Here is a 15,409-nt window from a genome sequence, read left to right as displayed (position 1 = left end):
CAATGCTATTTGTTTGTCTCAGATAAAGGAACAACTGATGAAAAAGGGAACGTGGATGGAGAGATATTCCACAAGAAGAAGAGGGAATTTAGCATTAGGAATTCGGTTTTGACTAAAATAAAATAAAATCTTATTTGTTTCTATTTATCCTTTATTTATTTACTTACACAGAAAAAACAAATCACAAGGTTCCCTCCCAGTAAGTTCAACATTACAGTGAATAACCATCCCTGATACTAATGCTCCTGCTTAAAGGAGGGTGAAAATATGAAAAGGTTCAGAACAGACAAAATATAAAAATTGAAAATACACAAAAAAAGCAAAACATTACAACAGAGTTTAGAATACAAACATAAACTATCTTGATTTCAGATTGTGAAAAAAAAAGATTCACTTTGGCTTCAGATTCCCTGATAAGACAGATCAGCAATAACTTTTATTCTGATCAAATTCAGAAGTGTATTTGGGACACTGAAAAATACTATATTTTGTGATTTTGTTATCTGTTTTTCTTAAGACTTGAATAAAGGCACATACTCTAAACAAAAGTGTATATATGTATTTAAATATACCTGTATACTAAATGTAACAGTGAGTGAATACTTTAGGATACAGATCAAGAGGGATAAAGTCATATCCTGTTCCATTATGGTATATGCTCTCCAGGGTTGGGCTCATTCGGTTGAAGGCAATCAATTCAGGAAGTCAACTAAAATTAGGATTCAATAAAACAAGTTTTTTTTAAAGGGCATTTATTTTCTATGACTTCTCAATAAACTGAAAAGTAAATCTATTTATTAAAAAAGTTTTAAAATGTCAATTTTTAATTCAAATCACTTGCTGAATTGACTGCCTTCAATTCAAATTGAGCCCAACCCTGGAGCACTCTGATATCCTATCCACCATGTGATCTTATAGATTTTTAGTGAGATTGTAATTATGCCTATGTACTGGGACGCAGGTGTCTAAAGAGTCAATTGATCATTATTATGACTGTACTCCTAAATTAATCACTTAAGGTGTCAGTATCTTCACAGATGACCCTGGCCCATAAACTCCAAACCCAGGATAGACAGGTTCAGTGAACGTGGTCTGGACACTGTGGAGGAGGGATTGTGTCAGAGACACTGTAAAAGGACAGGGTTCCTGCCCTGTGGTCCAGGTACATGCCTACTATGGAGGAACAGGCCACAGATATTTCAGTCTCAGTACAACCATGCCAGTAAGAGCAATGGGAAGGTGAAGCACATAAACTCCAGCTGTCATTAGTATCTCCAAAGAAATCATGCCTACTCATCCCTTTATATGACACTCCTCTATGAGTGTCCCCCTCCGTCTCTACCTCCCAGTAGCAGGTTCCAGACAGACCCTCGCTACACAGCACCTGATAATTGAGGAATCTTTCTGGATGATCAGGATAGGGCTGTTCCTTGCCGCTGTATGTCACTTTCCTCTCAGACAGACAGACAAGTGAGTGAAATGTACTTTTCATAACACGTGCTGTTGTGTGTGTAACACAATTTTTTTAAATACTTAATTCATTTAGTTAATAAACAAACACCCAATGCCCCTTTGTGAAAAAGTAATTGCCCCCTTACATTCAATAACTGGTTGTGCCACCTTTAGCTGCAATGACTGTAACCAAACACTTCCTGTACTTGTTGATCAATCTCTCACATCACCGTGGAGGAATTTTGGCCCAATCTTCCTTGCAGAACTGCTTTAACTCAGCAACATTTGTGGGTTTTCGAGCATGAACTGCTCGTTTCAGGTCCTGCCACAACATCTCAATCGGGTTTTGGTCTGGACTTTGACTAGGCTATTACAAAACTTTACATTTGTTGCTTTTCAGCCATTCTGATGTAGACTTGCTGGTGTGTTTTGGATCATTGTCTTGCTGCATGACCCAGCTGCGCTTCAGTTTCAGCTCATGAACGGATAGCCTGACATTCTCCTGTAGAATTCTCTGATACAGAGCAGAATTCATGGTTCCTTCAATGATGGCAAGTCGTCCAGGTCCTGAGGCAGCAAAGCATCCCCAAACCAACACATTACCACCACTATGCTTGACCGTTGGTATGAGGTTCTTACTGTGGAATGCAGTGTTTGGTTTTCACCCGACATAACGGGACCTATGTCATCCAAAAAGTACACTCAAGTTTTCCAAAAAGCACCTGGAAGCACCTGGATGATCGTCAAGACTCCTGGAAGAATGTTTTATGGACCGATGAGTCAAAAGTGGAACTTTTTGGACGACATGGGTCCCATCATGTGTGGAAAAAAGTAAACACTGGGGGCATTGGGTGTTGCGTTACTTTGTTTATTAAATAAATGAAATAAGGATCAATTTTTCTTGTTATTTATTTACTCAGGTTCCCTTGATCTAATATTTGGTTTTGGTTGAAGATCTGATAACATTCATTGTAAAAAAAAAAATGCACAAATAGAGAAAATCAGAAAGGGGGTAAATACTTTTTCACGGCAGTACAAAAGGTGTGTGCATGTCTGCTCATTACTCACATTGTAGAAACTCCTCTCTGGTCTTAGGATCAGGGGTTGGAATAATTCTGACTGATTTAACTGTGGAGACAAAGGTGATCATAATTTGGAATTACCAATCCTCTGTAATTAAGTGGAAATAAAGGAGATTTAGCTGGCTAAGGAACATAAAACAAATTAACAATTTTACAATTAGTCTTTCCTATGATTACTGACAGTTAGATTTTACATTTCAATAAGCATCTTACTAACCCATCACTTGATACAAGTAAAATCAATTCTACCTACCTCTCGGATATGATGACATTTTGCTTCTTGCAGGCGTCCTCCAGTTGCTCTGTCAGTTCTGAGACAATCTTTTTAACCTTTTCAAAGGAGATGTGTGGATTAATAATGATGCTGGGTAAGGCAGCAGATTCAGGAGAGACACCGAAAGATGGGAAACTCTACAGGGAGAGAGGGAAATACAAGACAGATATTTGGAGATGAAACAGTCTCTAAAATCCATAAGATCTTTACTGCATCTGAATTTAAACACAGCTCCATTTATGATCATGTTTGAAAGTTGCCTGCTTCATAAGACAGTCTTCATACTGTCACCTGACCTGGAGGAAATGGATGTGGTCCTCTGTGTGAGAGAGCTGCTTTATCTCAGCATCTTTCCTCCACAGCTCAGTCACCTCCTGCTCCAGTTTCCCCTTCAGCCCGACTCACTTCAGCCTTCTCCTGGGCTCTGATCAGCTCCTTCACCTCAGAGCACATTACCCTCCCTACAGCTCAGCATTCAACACCATAGTGCCCTCTAAGCTCATCACTAAGCTAAGGATCCTGGGACTAAACACCTCCCTCTGCAACTGGATCCTGGACTTCCTGACGGGCCGCCCCCAGGTGGTAAGGGTAGGTAACAACACATCTGCCACACTGATCCTCAACACGGGGGCCCCTCAGGGGTGCGTGCTCAGTCCCCTCCTGTACTCTCTGTTCACCCATGACTGCATGGCCAGGCACGACTCCAACACCATCATTAAGTTTGCCGACGACACAACAGTGGTAGGCCTGATCACCGACAACGATGAGACAGCCTATAGGGAGGAGGTCAGAGACCTGGCCGTGTGGTGCCAGGACAACAACTTCTCCCTCAACGTGACCAAGACAAAGGAGATGATTGTGGACTACAGGAAAAAAAAGAGGACTGAGCACGCCCCCATTCTCATCGACGGGGCTGTAGTGGAACAGGTTGAGAGCTTCAAGTTCCTTGGTGTCCACATCACCAACGAACTATCATGGTCCAAACACACCAAGACAGTCGTGAAGAGGGCACGACAAAGCCTATTCCCCCTCAGGAGACTGAAAAGATTTGGCATGGGTCCTCAGATCCTCAAAAAATTCTACAGCTGCACCATCGAGAGCATCCTGACTGGTTGCATCACCGCCTGGTATGGCAACTGCTTGGCCTCCGACCACAAGGCACTACAGAGGGTAGTGCGTACGGCCCAGTACATCACTGGGGCCAAGCTTCCTGCCATCCAGGACCTCTATACCAGGCGGTATCAGAGGAAGGCCTTCAAAATTGTCAAAGACTCCAGCCACCCTAGTCATAGACTGTTCTCTCTGCTACCGCACGGCAAGCGGTACCGGAGTGCCAAGTCTAGGTCCAAAAGACTTCTCAACAGCTTCTACCCCCAAGCCATAAGACTCCTGAACAGCTAATCATGGCTACCCGGACTATTTGCACTGCCCCCCCCACCCCATCCTTTTTACGCTGCTGCTACTCTGTTAATTATTTATGCATAGTCACTTTAACTCTACCCACATGTACATATTACTTCAACTACCTCAACTAGCCGGTGCCCCCGCACATTGACTCTGCACCGGTACCCCCCTGTATATATAGCCTCCCTACTGTTATTTTATTTCATTTCTGCTCTTTTTTTCTCAACACTTTTTCTGTTGTTGTTTTATTTTTACTTTTTTTGTTAAAAATAAATGCTGTAAGTAAGCATTTCACTGTAATGTCTGCACCTGTTGTATTCGGCGCATGTGACCAATAAAATTTGATTTGATTTGATTTGATTTTTTAATGGAGTGGATCAGCTCAGTAAAGATCCTCTCACTGTCCTCTAATTCCACCTGTGCAGAGCGTTGTAAGGACACAGAGACAGGAGGGAGTCCATTTCAACTAGCCCATTCACCCAGTTCTCACCAGGTCCCCAGACAGCCTGTAAATGTAAACATTTAAATATTTACAGTGCCTTCAGAAAGTATTCATACCCCTTAACTTATTCCACATTTTGTTGTGTTACAGCTTGAATTCAAAATTGATTAAATAGATTTTGTTTCTCACCCATCTACACACAATACCCCATAATGTCAAAGTGAAAACATGTTTTTAGAAATGTTTACAAATGTATTGAAAATGAAATATCTCATTTACATAAGTATTCATACCCCTGAGTCAATACATGTTAGAATCACCTTTGGCAATGGTTACAGCTCCGTCAAGTTGGTTGTTAATCATTGCCAGACAGCCATTTTCAAGTCTTGCCATATATTTTCAAGCCAATTTAAGTCAAAACTATAACTAGGCCACTCAGGAACATTCAATGTCATCTTGGTAAGCAACTCCAGTGTATATTTGGCCTTGTGTTGTGTTTTCACATACAGTCCTATTTAAAATAACCGATCTCAGTCCTCTTTAAAGTGAACTCTGGGGTAAAAAAAAGCAAAAGAACTCAGTTCTCTTTGTATTCACACTATCCTTGCTTTGAATGAGGACTCAACTCTTTTGCCAGTTCACTTCACCTATTTAGTGGTCTGAGTCTTCTTTGCATTCACATTGTTATGTTTAGAAAGGAACCCAGATCTTTTTCCAATATTCACTCAATGCACTCTGGGTGTTTGCAAAGTGCAGGACAAGCCATTCCATCAGAACGTGTTATCAGACAGCTAGATATACCTACTTAGATTTTGGAAGCTAACAGATTGCATTTAGTTAAAAAAAGGGGAGACATAATAATTAAAAAAATAAGATACTATTAACATGTAAATATGATTGGTAACAGAATAAATAGCAGAAGAATAACTGCAGATTAAATAATGCTGTAATTAAAAATGGTACACCCAATGTAGGCTACTGCCCTTTAAGAGCTAAAATTGATTTTGTACTCTATGTTGTGATTCTTACCAAATATGTTGTCTTCTCACACTATTCAAACCCCACAATCGAATGAACAGTTTATGAAGCTCTCTTAGCCTATAGATCACATATTGCAAACAAATAATCTGAACAAAACTCCATTCTGAAAGTTTTCAGACCTCTTCCCTTTTTCCACATTTTGTTACGTTACAGCCTTATTCCAAAATTGATTAAATTGTTTTCTTCCCCTCATCAATCTACACACAATACCCCATAATGACAAAGCAAAAACTGGTTTTTAGACATTTTTAGCAAATGTATTAAAAAGAAACTACGGAAATATCATATTTACAAAATTATTCAGACCCTTTACTCAGTACTTTGTTGAAGCACCTTTGGCAGCGATTACAGCCTAGCATCTTTGTGTGTAAGATGCTACAAGCTTGGCACACCTGTATTTGGGGAGATTCTCCCATTCTTCTCTGCAGATCCTCTCAAGCTCTGTCAGGTTGGATGTGGAGCGTCGCTGCACAGCTAATTTCAGGTCTCTCCAGAGATGTTAGATCGGGTTGAAGTCAGGGCTCTGGCTGGGCCATTCAAGGACATTCAGAGACTTGTTCTGAAGCCACTCCTGCGTTGTCTTAGCTGTGTGCTTAGGGTCATTGTCCTGTTGGAAGGTGAACCTTCACCCCAGTCTGAGGTCCTGAGCACTCTGGAGCAGGTTTTCATCAAGGATTCTCTGTACTTTGCTCCGTTCATCTTTCCCTCGATCCTGACTAGTCTCCCAGTCCCTGTCGCCGAAAAACATCCCCACAGCGTGATGCTGCCACCACCATGCTTCACCGTAGGGATGGTATTGGCCAGGTGATGAGCGGTGCCTGGTTTCCTCCAGATGTGACGCTTGGCATTCAGGACAAAGATTTCCATCAGACCAGAGAATCTTGTTTCTCGTGGTCTGAGAGTCCTTTAGGTGCCTTTTGGCAAACTCCAAGCGGGCTGTCATGTGCCTTTTACTGAGGAGTGGCTTCCGTCTGGCCACTCTACCATAAAGGCCTGATTGGTGGAGTGCTGCAGAGATGGTTGTCCTTCTGGAAGGTTCTCCCACCTCTATAGAGGAACTCTGGAGCTCTGTCAGAGTGACCATCAGATTCTTGGTCACCTCCCTAACCAAGGCCCTTCTCCCCCAATTGCTCAGTTTGGCCAGACGGCCAGCTCTAGGAAGAGTCTTGGTGGTTCCAAACTTCTTCCATTTTATGAATGACGTAGGCCACTGTGTTCTTGGGGACCTTAAATGCTTGGGGACTAGAAAATTTTTTTACCCTTCCCCAGATCTGTGCCTCAACACAATCCTGTCTCGGAGCTTTACGGACAATTCCTTCAAACCTAATGGCTTGATTTTTGCTCTGACATGCACTGTCAACTGTGGGACCTTATATAGACAGGTGTGTGCTTTTCCAAATAAATGTCCAATAAAATTGAATTTGGCACAGGTGGACTTCAATCAAGTTGTAGAAACATCTCAAGGATGATCAATGGAAACAGGATACACCTGAGCTCAACTTTGAGTCTCATAGCAAAGGGTCTGAATAGTTATTTAAATAAGGTATTTTTGTTTTACATTTTTCATAAAACCTGTTTTCACTTTGTCATTATGGGGTATTGGGTGTAGATTCATGAGGGAAAAAAATAATTAGATCCATAAGGCTAGAACGTTACAAAATGGGGGAAAAGTGAAGAGGTCTGAATACTTTCCGAATGCACTGTATTTTGGAATTTCTGTGCATTCTTGACAATCGCTAATCAATATCCGCAAACCTGCACATCATCATCTTCTCTCTTTTGTGTGAGGGTTATGGCAAGTAAAACGGTTTTGCAGTAGTCTACTGTGTAGAATAATTACAAGCAAATCTGGGGAGCTTTGTGTTCACGTTGCCTTAATAAAGGGAACCAAACCAGGTAATTCAAGCGAACCGAACTCAGGCCAGCTCAGTTTGGTTTGCTTCTGGGGCTCTTTTGAGGGGTTTGAGTTCCTTTGGAGTGTTCACACTGCACAAAATAATTAAGCGAACTGCACTGAGTTCCCCAAAAAATTCTGAAAGGGACTAAGTGTGAACACTTAGGTTATTGTCCTGCTGAAAGGTGAATGTCTCCCAGTGTCTGTTGAAAGCAGACTGAACCAGGTTTTCCTCTAGGAATTTGCCGGTGCTTAGCTCTATTCCGTTTATTTTGATCCTAAAAAACTCTGTAGATGACAAGCATACCTATAACATGATGCAGCCACCCCCATGCTTGAAAATATGAAGAGTGGTATTGGATTTGCCTCAAACATAACGCTTTGTATTCAGGACAAAAAGTTAATTTCTTCACATTTTTTGCGGTTTTACTTTAGTGCCTTATTGCAAACAGGATGCATGTTTTTGAATATTTTTATTCTGTACAGGCTTCCTTCTTTTCACTCTGTCATTTAGGTTAGTATTGTGGAGTAACTACAATGTTGTTGATCCATCCTCAGTTTTCTCCTATCACAGCCATTAAACTCTGTAACTGTTTTAGAGTCACCATTGGCCTCATGGTGAAATCCCTGAGTGGTTTCCTTCCTCTCCTGTAACTGAGTTAAGAATGGTGCCTGTATCTTTGTAGTGACTGGGTGTATTGATACACCATCCAAAGTGTTATTAATAACTTATTTTTTACCCATCTACCAATAGATGCGAGGCATTGGAAAACCTCCCTGGTCTTTGTGGTTGAATCTGTGTTTGAAATTCACTGCTCGACTGAGGGACCTTACAATGTGGCAAAGAGATAATGTAGTCATTCAAAAATCATGTTAAACACTGTTATTGCGCACATAGTGAGTCCATACAACTTATGTGATGTTTTAAGCACATTTTTACTCCTTAACTTATTTAGGCTTGCCATAACAACAGGGTTGAATACTTATTGACTCAAGCCATTTCAGCTTTTCATTTTATATTAATTTGTAAATATTTCTAAAAACATAATTCCACTTTGACATTATGGGGTATTGTGTGTAGACCAGTGACACACAATCTCAATTTAATCCATTTTAAATTCAGGCTGTAACACAACAAAATGTGGAAAAAGTCAAGGAGTGTGAATACTTTCTGAAGGCACTGTATGTAATGGAAATATATGTGGTCCAACACTCACCTTCAGAGAATCCACAGCCTGTTTCAGGTCCTGCATCTCCTTCTCTCTCTCCTGGATTCTCTGCTGGGATTTCTGCTGATTCTCTCTCAACTGCTTCTGCAGAACAATCTCCACAGTTATTGTAAAGAGTGTGTGTGTTGGCACTGAGTATTGACTAGTTAAAGTTTAACTAGTTCAGACTCTGAAGGATTAAACCATTATAGGCCTATTTTAAATATTTGTTTTGAAAGTGTGAAAGAGCTTGCATTGAAGTGTTTGGTCCTTAACTGTCTCTCAGTCCTTTCTGCTGCAGCTGAGACTGTATCATGGCCTTTATGTTCATCCAGCACACACAGCAGACAGATACACTGCTGATCAGTACAGCAGTAAACCTCCAGCAGTTTGTCATGATGTGAGCAAATATTATCCTGTAGTTGTTCAGTGACATCAATCAACTTGTGTCTTTTTCCTGGGTTGAATTAATTGTGAAGTTTGAAGTGAGTCTTACAGTAAGAGGCCAGATACACCAGACAAGATTGAATGGCTTTGAGTTTTCTCCCATTGCAGACGTCACACTCCACATCTCCAGGTCCAGCATAACAGTGAGCAGTAGGAGCAGCTTGGAGTCTTGTCTTATGTTTCCCAAAAGTCCAACAAAAACAATGTTTCTGTTCAGAACAGGTCTTGGGGTGAAGCTTTCATTGCACAGGGGACAGCTGTAGACACCTTTCAGATAATCCTGATCCCAGCAGTCCTTAATACAGCCCATTGAGTAACTGTGTCCACAGGGAATAGTGATTGGATCCTTCAGTAGATCCAGACAGATCAGACAGCAGAAAGGATCTTAATCTTCTAAAATTGCCTCTGCCATGTAGATACACACACCAACACTAAAATACAGAACAGTGGGCTAGGGTTAGGGTGTCATCTGCCTGCTAGGTTTAACTTATCTGGAAATGCTTGTGCTGCAGTGGGAGTTACTTCCTGGTTCTGTGTGAATTTAGCACCAGCAGGGGGTGTGGTGTTGGCTGAATCTAGTACTGAATGGAAGGAGACAAATTAAAACAGAGTTTATTTAAAAAAATAGTTTTCCATAAAGAGATTCAAATAACAAACTACACATGCTTTGGAGTACTTGAGGATAAGCATAGTGAAACATAAAAATAGATTGAGAGCTCAATCACAAATCTAAGCTTCAGTTTATTTTCATCCAGTAGGTTGTAGCAAAGATTTAGAAATATAATTTAAAGTCTGCTTCAAGACAAATACAGGAGTCACCACAAGCATCAGAGAGAGAGACAGAGCGAGAGAGAGAGAGAAATGAACAGAAAATGAGTTATATTAAGGAGTTATATAATGTATTATCATATAGCTTTTTGTGTGTGTAATATTGACTGATGATTAGAGTAAACATAATATCTGTGTATCTCGCAGCACAAATGGTAACAAAAGCCAGATTCCTCATACAACATTTCCCATTGCTAGAACAAGCCTGTTATTCATTATCTCTGTCTGTCTGTCTGTCTGTCTGTCTGTCTGTCTGTCTGTCTGTCTGTCTGTCTGTCTGTCTGTCTGTCTCTCTCTCTCTCTCTCTCTCTCTCTCTCTCTCTCTCTCTCTCTCTCTCTCTCTCTCTCTCTCTCTCTCTCTCTCTCTCTCTCTCTCTCTCTCTCTCTCTCTCTCTCTCTCTCCTGCCTTTTCTGTCAGTGATGTGGTAGGGAGGATGCAGATAGTGAGAGTGGAGCAGACCCCAGACTCACCCCTGACCTTCACTGATCCTGCCCTGGGGGCGGCCATCTTACAACAGGTGAGTCTCATCTCCTTTAATGAAGGGACTAGGTCCCTCAGAACGCACACATCATAGACTATGGCAAGAAGAGCTGGGGGAACACTGGGAAGACTACTTGACGCCTCTGTATGTCTACTATATTATCTATGTATCTACAGTGCCTTCAGAAAGTATTCACACCCCTTGACCTTTTCCAATTTTTATTGTGTTACAAAGTGGTATTGAAATGGAATTAATTAGATTTTTTTTTGTCAATGATCTACACAAAATACTCTGTAATGTCAAAGAGGAAGAACATTTTTCATATTTGTAAAAACAAATGTTTTATTCAGGCTGTAACACAACACAATGTGGAAAAAGTCAAGGGGTGTGAATACTTTCTGAAGGCGCTGTATATTCATGAGACCAATACTACAGTATCTTGGTGTCTCAGATAAAGGAACAATTGATGAAAAGGGGGATGCCAGAAGACGTCAAAATGAGATGGATGGATGTGGATGGAGGGATCTCCACAAGAAGAAGAGGGAGGGAGAGGAGGAATTCTTTATCTGCCAGTACATGTGGGAGTGTGGGACCTTGTGTATCAGGTGGTTTCTCTCTTTATCAATTTCAGTTGGATGATCTCAGCTTGTTAGAGAGGCTGTGTTTTGCTATAGAGAGATAAATCTATACTGTGTGCATTTATTAGACCGTCTGACATACTGTATACAACTGTTGTGAGTATTTGTTATAAAAATCAACACTGTACAACAGCATATGTAGCAGGGTTCATATGTATGCCTATAGGTTAGAATGGTATATAAAGTGTGAATGTAGGCCCATTGAGCAAAATCGGAATGCCTTTTTTCCCAATAAAGCTTGAGTATAAACACAGATGATTGATTCACTTTACATGACTCATGGAATACTTAATGTATTTATTTTACACAATGACATGTCATATACAATGAATACAATGGTAGAGTTTGTTTAAATAATATTACATTTTCATAGTTTACGTGAGGGGGGTGGGGAGAGGGAGGGAGAGAGGGGAGAGAACAACAGTCCAAACTATTTAACATTCAGTCTTAAACCAAACTTCAACCACAACCCTTAACTTGTCCTGGATATAGAAAAGGCCCACCACCAAAAGCTCACAATTTCTTGATCACTAAATAGGTCTCAGTATACTCACAGATGATCTGGATAGAGGGTCTGTGGTCTGTGCAATGGTACACGTCATCCTACTGTCTTTTGCTGACAAATGCCAAACTAACGTTAGACCATTGTCTAGAGGCAACTTCACCCTGGCTTTATAGACCAGGGAGGAGTGCCCCCTAATGCTACATCAACGGCACTTTATAAAAATAATATATACAAAAATGTTTTATTCATGAAAGCGAAGTAAAGGTGCATTTCACAAAGCCATGGCTTTGATATCCCAGGCATGCTTTCAGTAATTTCATTTTCTGTCATCATTCTTAAAACCCAGACTTTAAGATTTTTTATTTTGAACATTTTCTTTTTTTGCCTAGTCACTATGACACAGCTCAATCAAGGTATTTCCTTTTATTTTATTTAAAATATTGTTTTGTTTTTCTTGCATTGTTTTATGTTTTAGTTATTTTTCAAGGTTAAGTTTTTCCTCAGTCAAGTGAGATTCAAGGTTCCAAATTCGGTGGCTTATTAGACATTTGGAACACCAGATGAGTTGGTCATAATCTCTTGTAAGCCTGCAGCACTGCCATGGCTTCATCCAACTTGGTGCGGAGAGACTCTGGAGACTCTAGCATGTGGAGCAGCTCAGAGTTGTCAATCTCCAGCAACATGTCAAACTTTCCAGCCAGTCAGGCTGTGGTGCATATTCTGGTTGAGCGGGAAGAGGCGCACACCCAGCATTTGCTTCTGTTCCACTGGCCAGCTTCTTGGGGGCCCCTGGCGAGATTTAGTTGGGCCCCCACCATGATAAATATTTTGCACACAGGCCCTGCTTGTCCTGCCTCTGTCACTGAATTGATCAACTGGACATTTCTGACAGGTAGGCCTAGTAAATAGCTTGCTTAGGTCTGTCAGTGACTGACATAACAATAGGAAAACTGCTGCACACTACAACATTTCAAAATTGTGCCTTGTGTATTCTACTATTCCAACTCTTCACAGTAAAAAAATAAATACAATAAAAATACAGATAAATAAACTAAAACTTAGTTGAGGGACCCTTAGCAGCAGCTTGTGTCGCATTGCAGTCAGGCCGGCTCTGCAGGGGCCCATGGTCTGGCCGGCCATGTGCTGAGTGGAAAACATGCAAGGCGATGCGGCCTGGAAAGTGGGCTTCATGGTCAGTTGCATGTACTGAAAATGTTGTGGCCTCATGACCTGGGTTGCATAGCGATGGCTGGGTCTCCTCTGCTTCTTCAGAAAATAATGACAAGATTTTGTAACTGCTCCTACCATTATCTTGAAAATAACACTGTGTGTGTGTGTGTGTGTGTGTGTGTGTGTGTGTGTGTGTGTGTGTGTGTGTGTGTGTGTGTGTGTGTGTGTGTGTGTGTGTGTGTGTGTGTGTGTGTGTGTGTGTGTGTGTGTGTGTGTGTGTGTGTGTGTGTGTGTGTGTGTGTCTTTGATGGCACCGAGTGTTGACTAGCTACAGTTTTACACAGTGCTTTATTACCATGGACTTCAGATGAAATCATTAGACCTTTTTTAAATTTAAAGTTTTGAAAGAGCTTGCATAGAAGTGGTTTGGTACCTGTTTCTTTCTCCTTTCTGCTGCAGCTGTATCATGGCCTTTATGTTCATCCATCACGAACAGCAGAAAGATACACTGATGATGAGTACAGCAATAAACATCCAGCAGATTGTCATGATGAGGGAAGATCTTCTCCTGTAGTTGTGTGGAGGCTTCAACAAGCTTATTGTTGTGCTTCTTAAAGGCAGGGGATTCATAGTGAGGCTGGAGGTGAGTCTTACAGTAAGAGGCCAGACACACCAGACAGGACTTGACTGCTTTGAGTTTTCTCCCAGTGCAGAAGTCACACTCCACATCTCCAGGTCCAGCATAACAGCGAGCAGGAGGAGCAGGTTTGAGTCTTGTCTTCTTCTGTTTCTCCACTAATTCAGCCAATAAGATGTTTTTCCTCAGGACAGGTTTTGGGGTGAAGCTTTCCATGCACAAGGGACAGCTGTAGACCCCTTTCAGATCATCCTGATCCCAGCAGTCCTTAATACAGCCCATACAGTAACTGTGTCCACAAGCAGTAGTCACTGGATCCTTCAGTAGATCCAGACAGATTGAACAGGTAATCAAATCCTTATCTTCTAAAGTTGCCTCTGCCATGTTGATACACAGACTAACCGACTGAACAGTGGCAAGAGTTAGGGTGTTGTCTGCCTGTTAAGTTTCATTTATCTGGAAATGTTTGTCTGACAGAGTTGGGTAAGTTCCTGGTTCTGCCAGTCTAACCACATTGAGGATTTGGCTGATGGCCAAAATATGGTCACAGATAGTACTGAAGGAAGGAGACCATTAAAACATTTAATGAAATTATAGTATTCCGTATTTATGAAATTATAGTATTCCATACTGAGATATTAAATTAAGGAACTACTTGGGGACAAGCATTGGGAAACAGACTAGATTGAGAGCGCTCTGCAACAAATCGAATACTTCAGTTATTATTTTCATCCAGTAGGTGGTAGCAAAGTTTTAGGTTAGAGATTTGAATTGAACGTCTTTTGTCTCAAAGTAAAGACCTACGTAAACTGTGCCACAGTTACGATTAGCCACAAAATAGTAGAATCGGCGCTTCGTCACCCATTGAAACTGACGCAAACATATATAAATAGTGGAATCATGACATATTTGAACTAGATAATGCTAAACAAGTTTGGAATGTTTTTACGTTTTTACAATAAACCGTAAAGAAAATGTTGAATTCTCACTGTGGATGTATTGGACTGCATAATTGCAAAGGGGCATACTTATATGCACCTTAAAGCATTACCTATGGATTGTGGATCCATCAAATGGCGTATCAGCCTTCCCAGGGACACCCACAGAAGACAACTCTGAAGGGTTTACTCAAATATTACAGAAAGTCATAGCTCTTATTGCAGCACTATGTCTGTGGGAAATCACCTCTAGTAAGCCTATTTAAGTATTGAACATTCATATTGCACTGTAAAGCATTACATATGGATTGTGGATATCAGTCTACTCAGTGACGCACACAGAACACAACTCTGAAGAGTTTACACAAATATTAGCGTCATAGCTCTTATTGCAGGACTTTGACTGTGGAAAATCAGCTCAAGGAAAGGACAGGACAGGAAGAATATTCATTCAACAGTATTCTATTTCTTATGGTCATTCATTCTCTCACCTTAAGGAAGAAGGGATAATATGTGAGAAAAATATAGGCTCAGAAACAGAGGAAAAACAGTAGAGATTGAAATGAATGAAAATGATGTATGGGTAACATTGACTGACTTAACGCCTTGGTCTGAATAATTCATTAATTCATTATATTATTGTTATCAATTTTATTACCATAGACCTAAAGTTATCATAGGCTACTACTAATAATATAATATAGCGAGTCATGCGTGCGTACATTTATATGTATGGGTGGTCCCGGGAAATAGCTAACATTCTAGTTAAAGGGGTAATCAGCAGTTGCTACATATATGTTTTTACTTTTTGGACCCATTGATTATTGAAGAATATAACTTATAAATGCCTCATGAGCTTAGTTTGACTGTCATACCCCATCAGAACCCAAAATATAAGCTTGTTTTACTCCAATGTTTGTCAGCAAAGTAAATGTAAACAAACATTGTACAGCCTCAAAACATGCTT

At 40.7% G+C, this 15,409-nt stretch overlaps 1 protein-coding gene across 1 annotated transcript; it reads right to left on the bottom strand.

The window, feature by feature from the left end:
• Positions 1-1,014: 1,014 nt before the first annotated feature.
• LOC311135296 (E3 ubiquitin/ISG15 ligase TRIM25-like) lies at positions 1,015-13,888 on the bottom strand (the record flags this gene model as incomplete). Its single annotated transcript, XM_084169248.1, has 5 exons — positions 1,015-1,099; positions 2,788-2,945; positions 8,807-8,902; positions 9,052-9,177; positions 13,400-13,888. 5 exons carry the CDS (start codon positions 13,886-13,888, stop codon positions 1,015-1,017), a joined length of 954 nt encoding a protein of 317 aa, XP_084025374.1.
• Between the last annotated feature and the right edge of the window lie 1,521 nt (positions 13,889-15,409).

This window comes from Coregonus lavaretus (genome assembly GCF_964263955.1).
Source record: "Coregonus lavaretus genome assembly, chromosome: 9".
Lineage (NCBI taxonomy): Eukaryota > Metazoa > Chordata > Actinopteri > Salmoniformes > Salmonidae > Coregonus > Coregonus lavaretus.
This window is presented reverse-complemented; position numbering and strand designations above follow the sequence as displayed.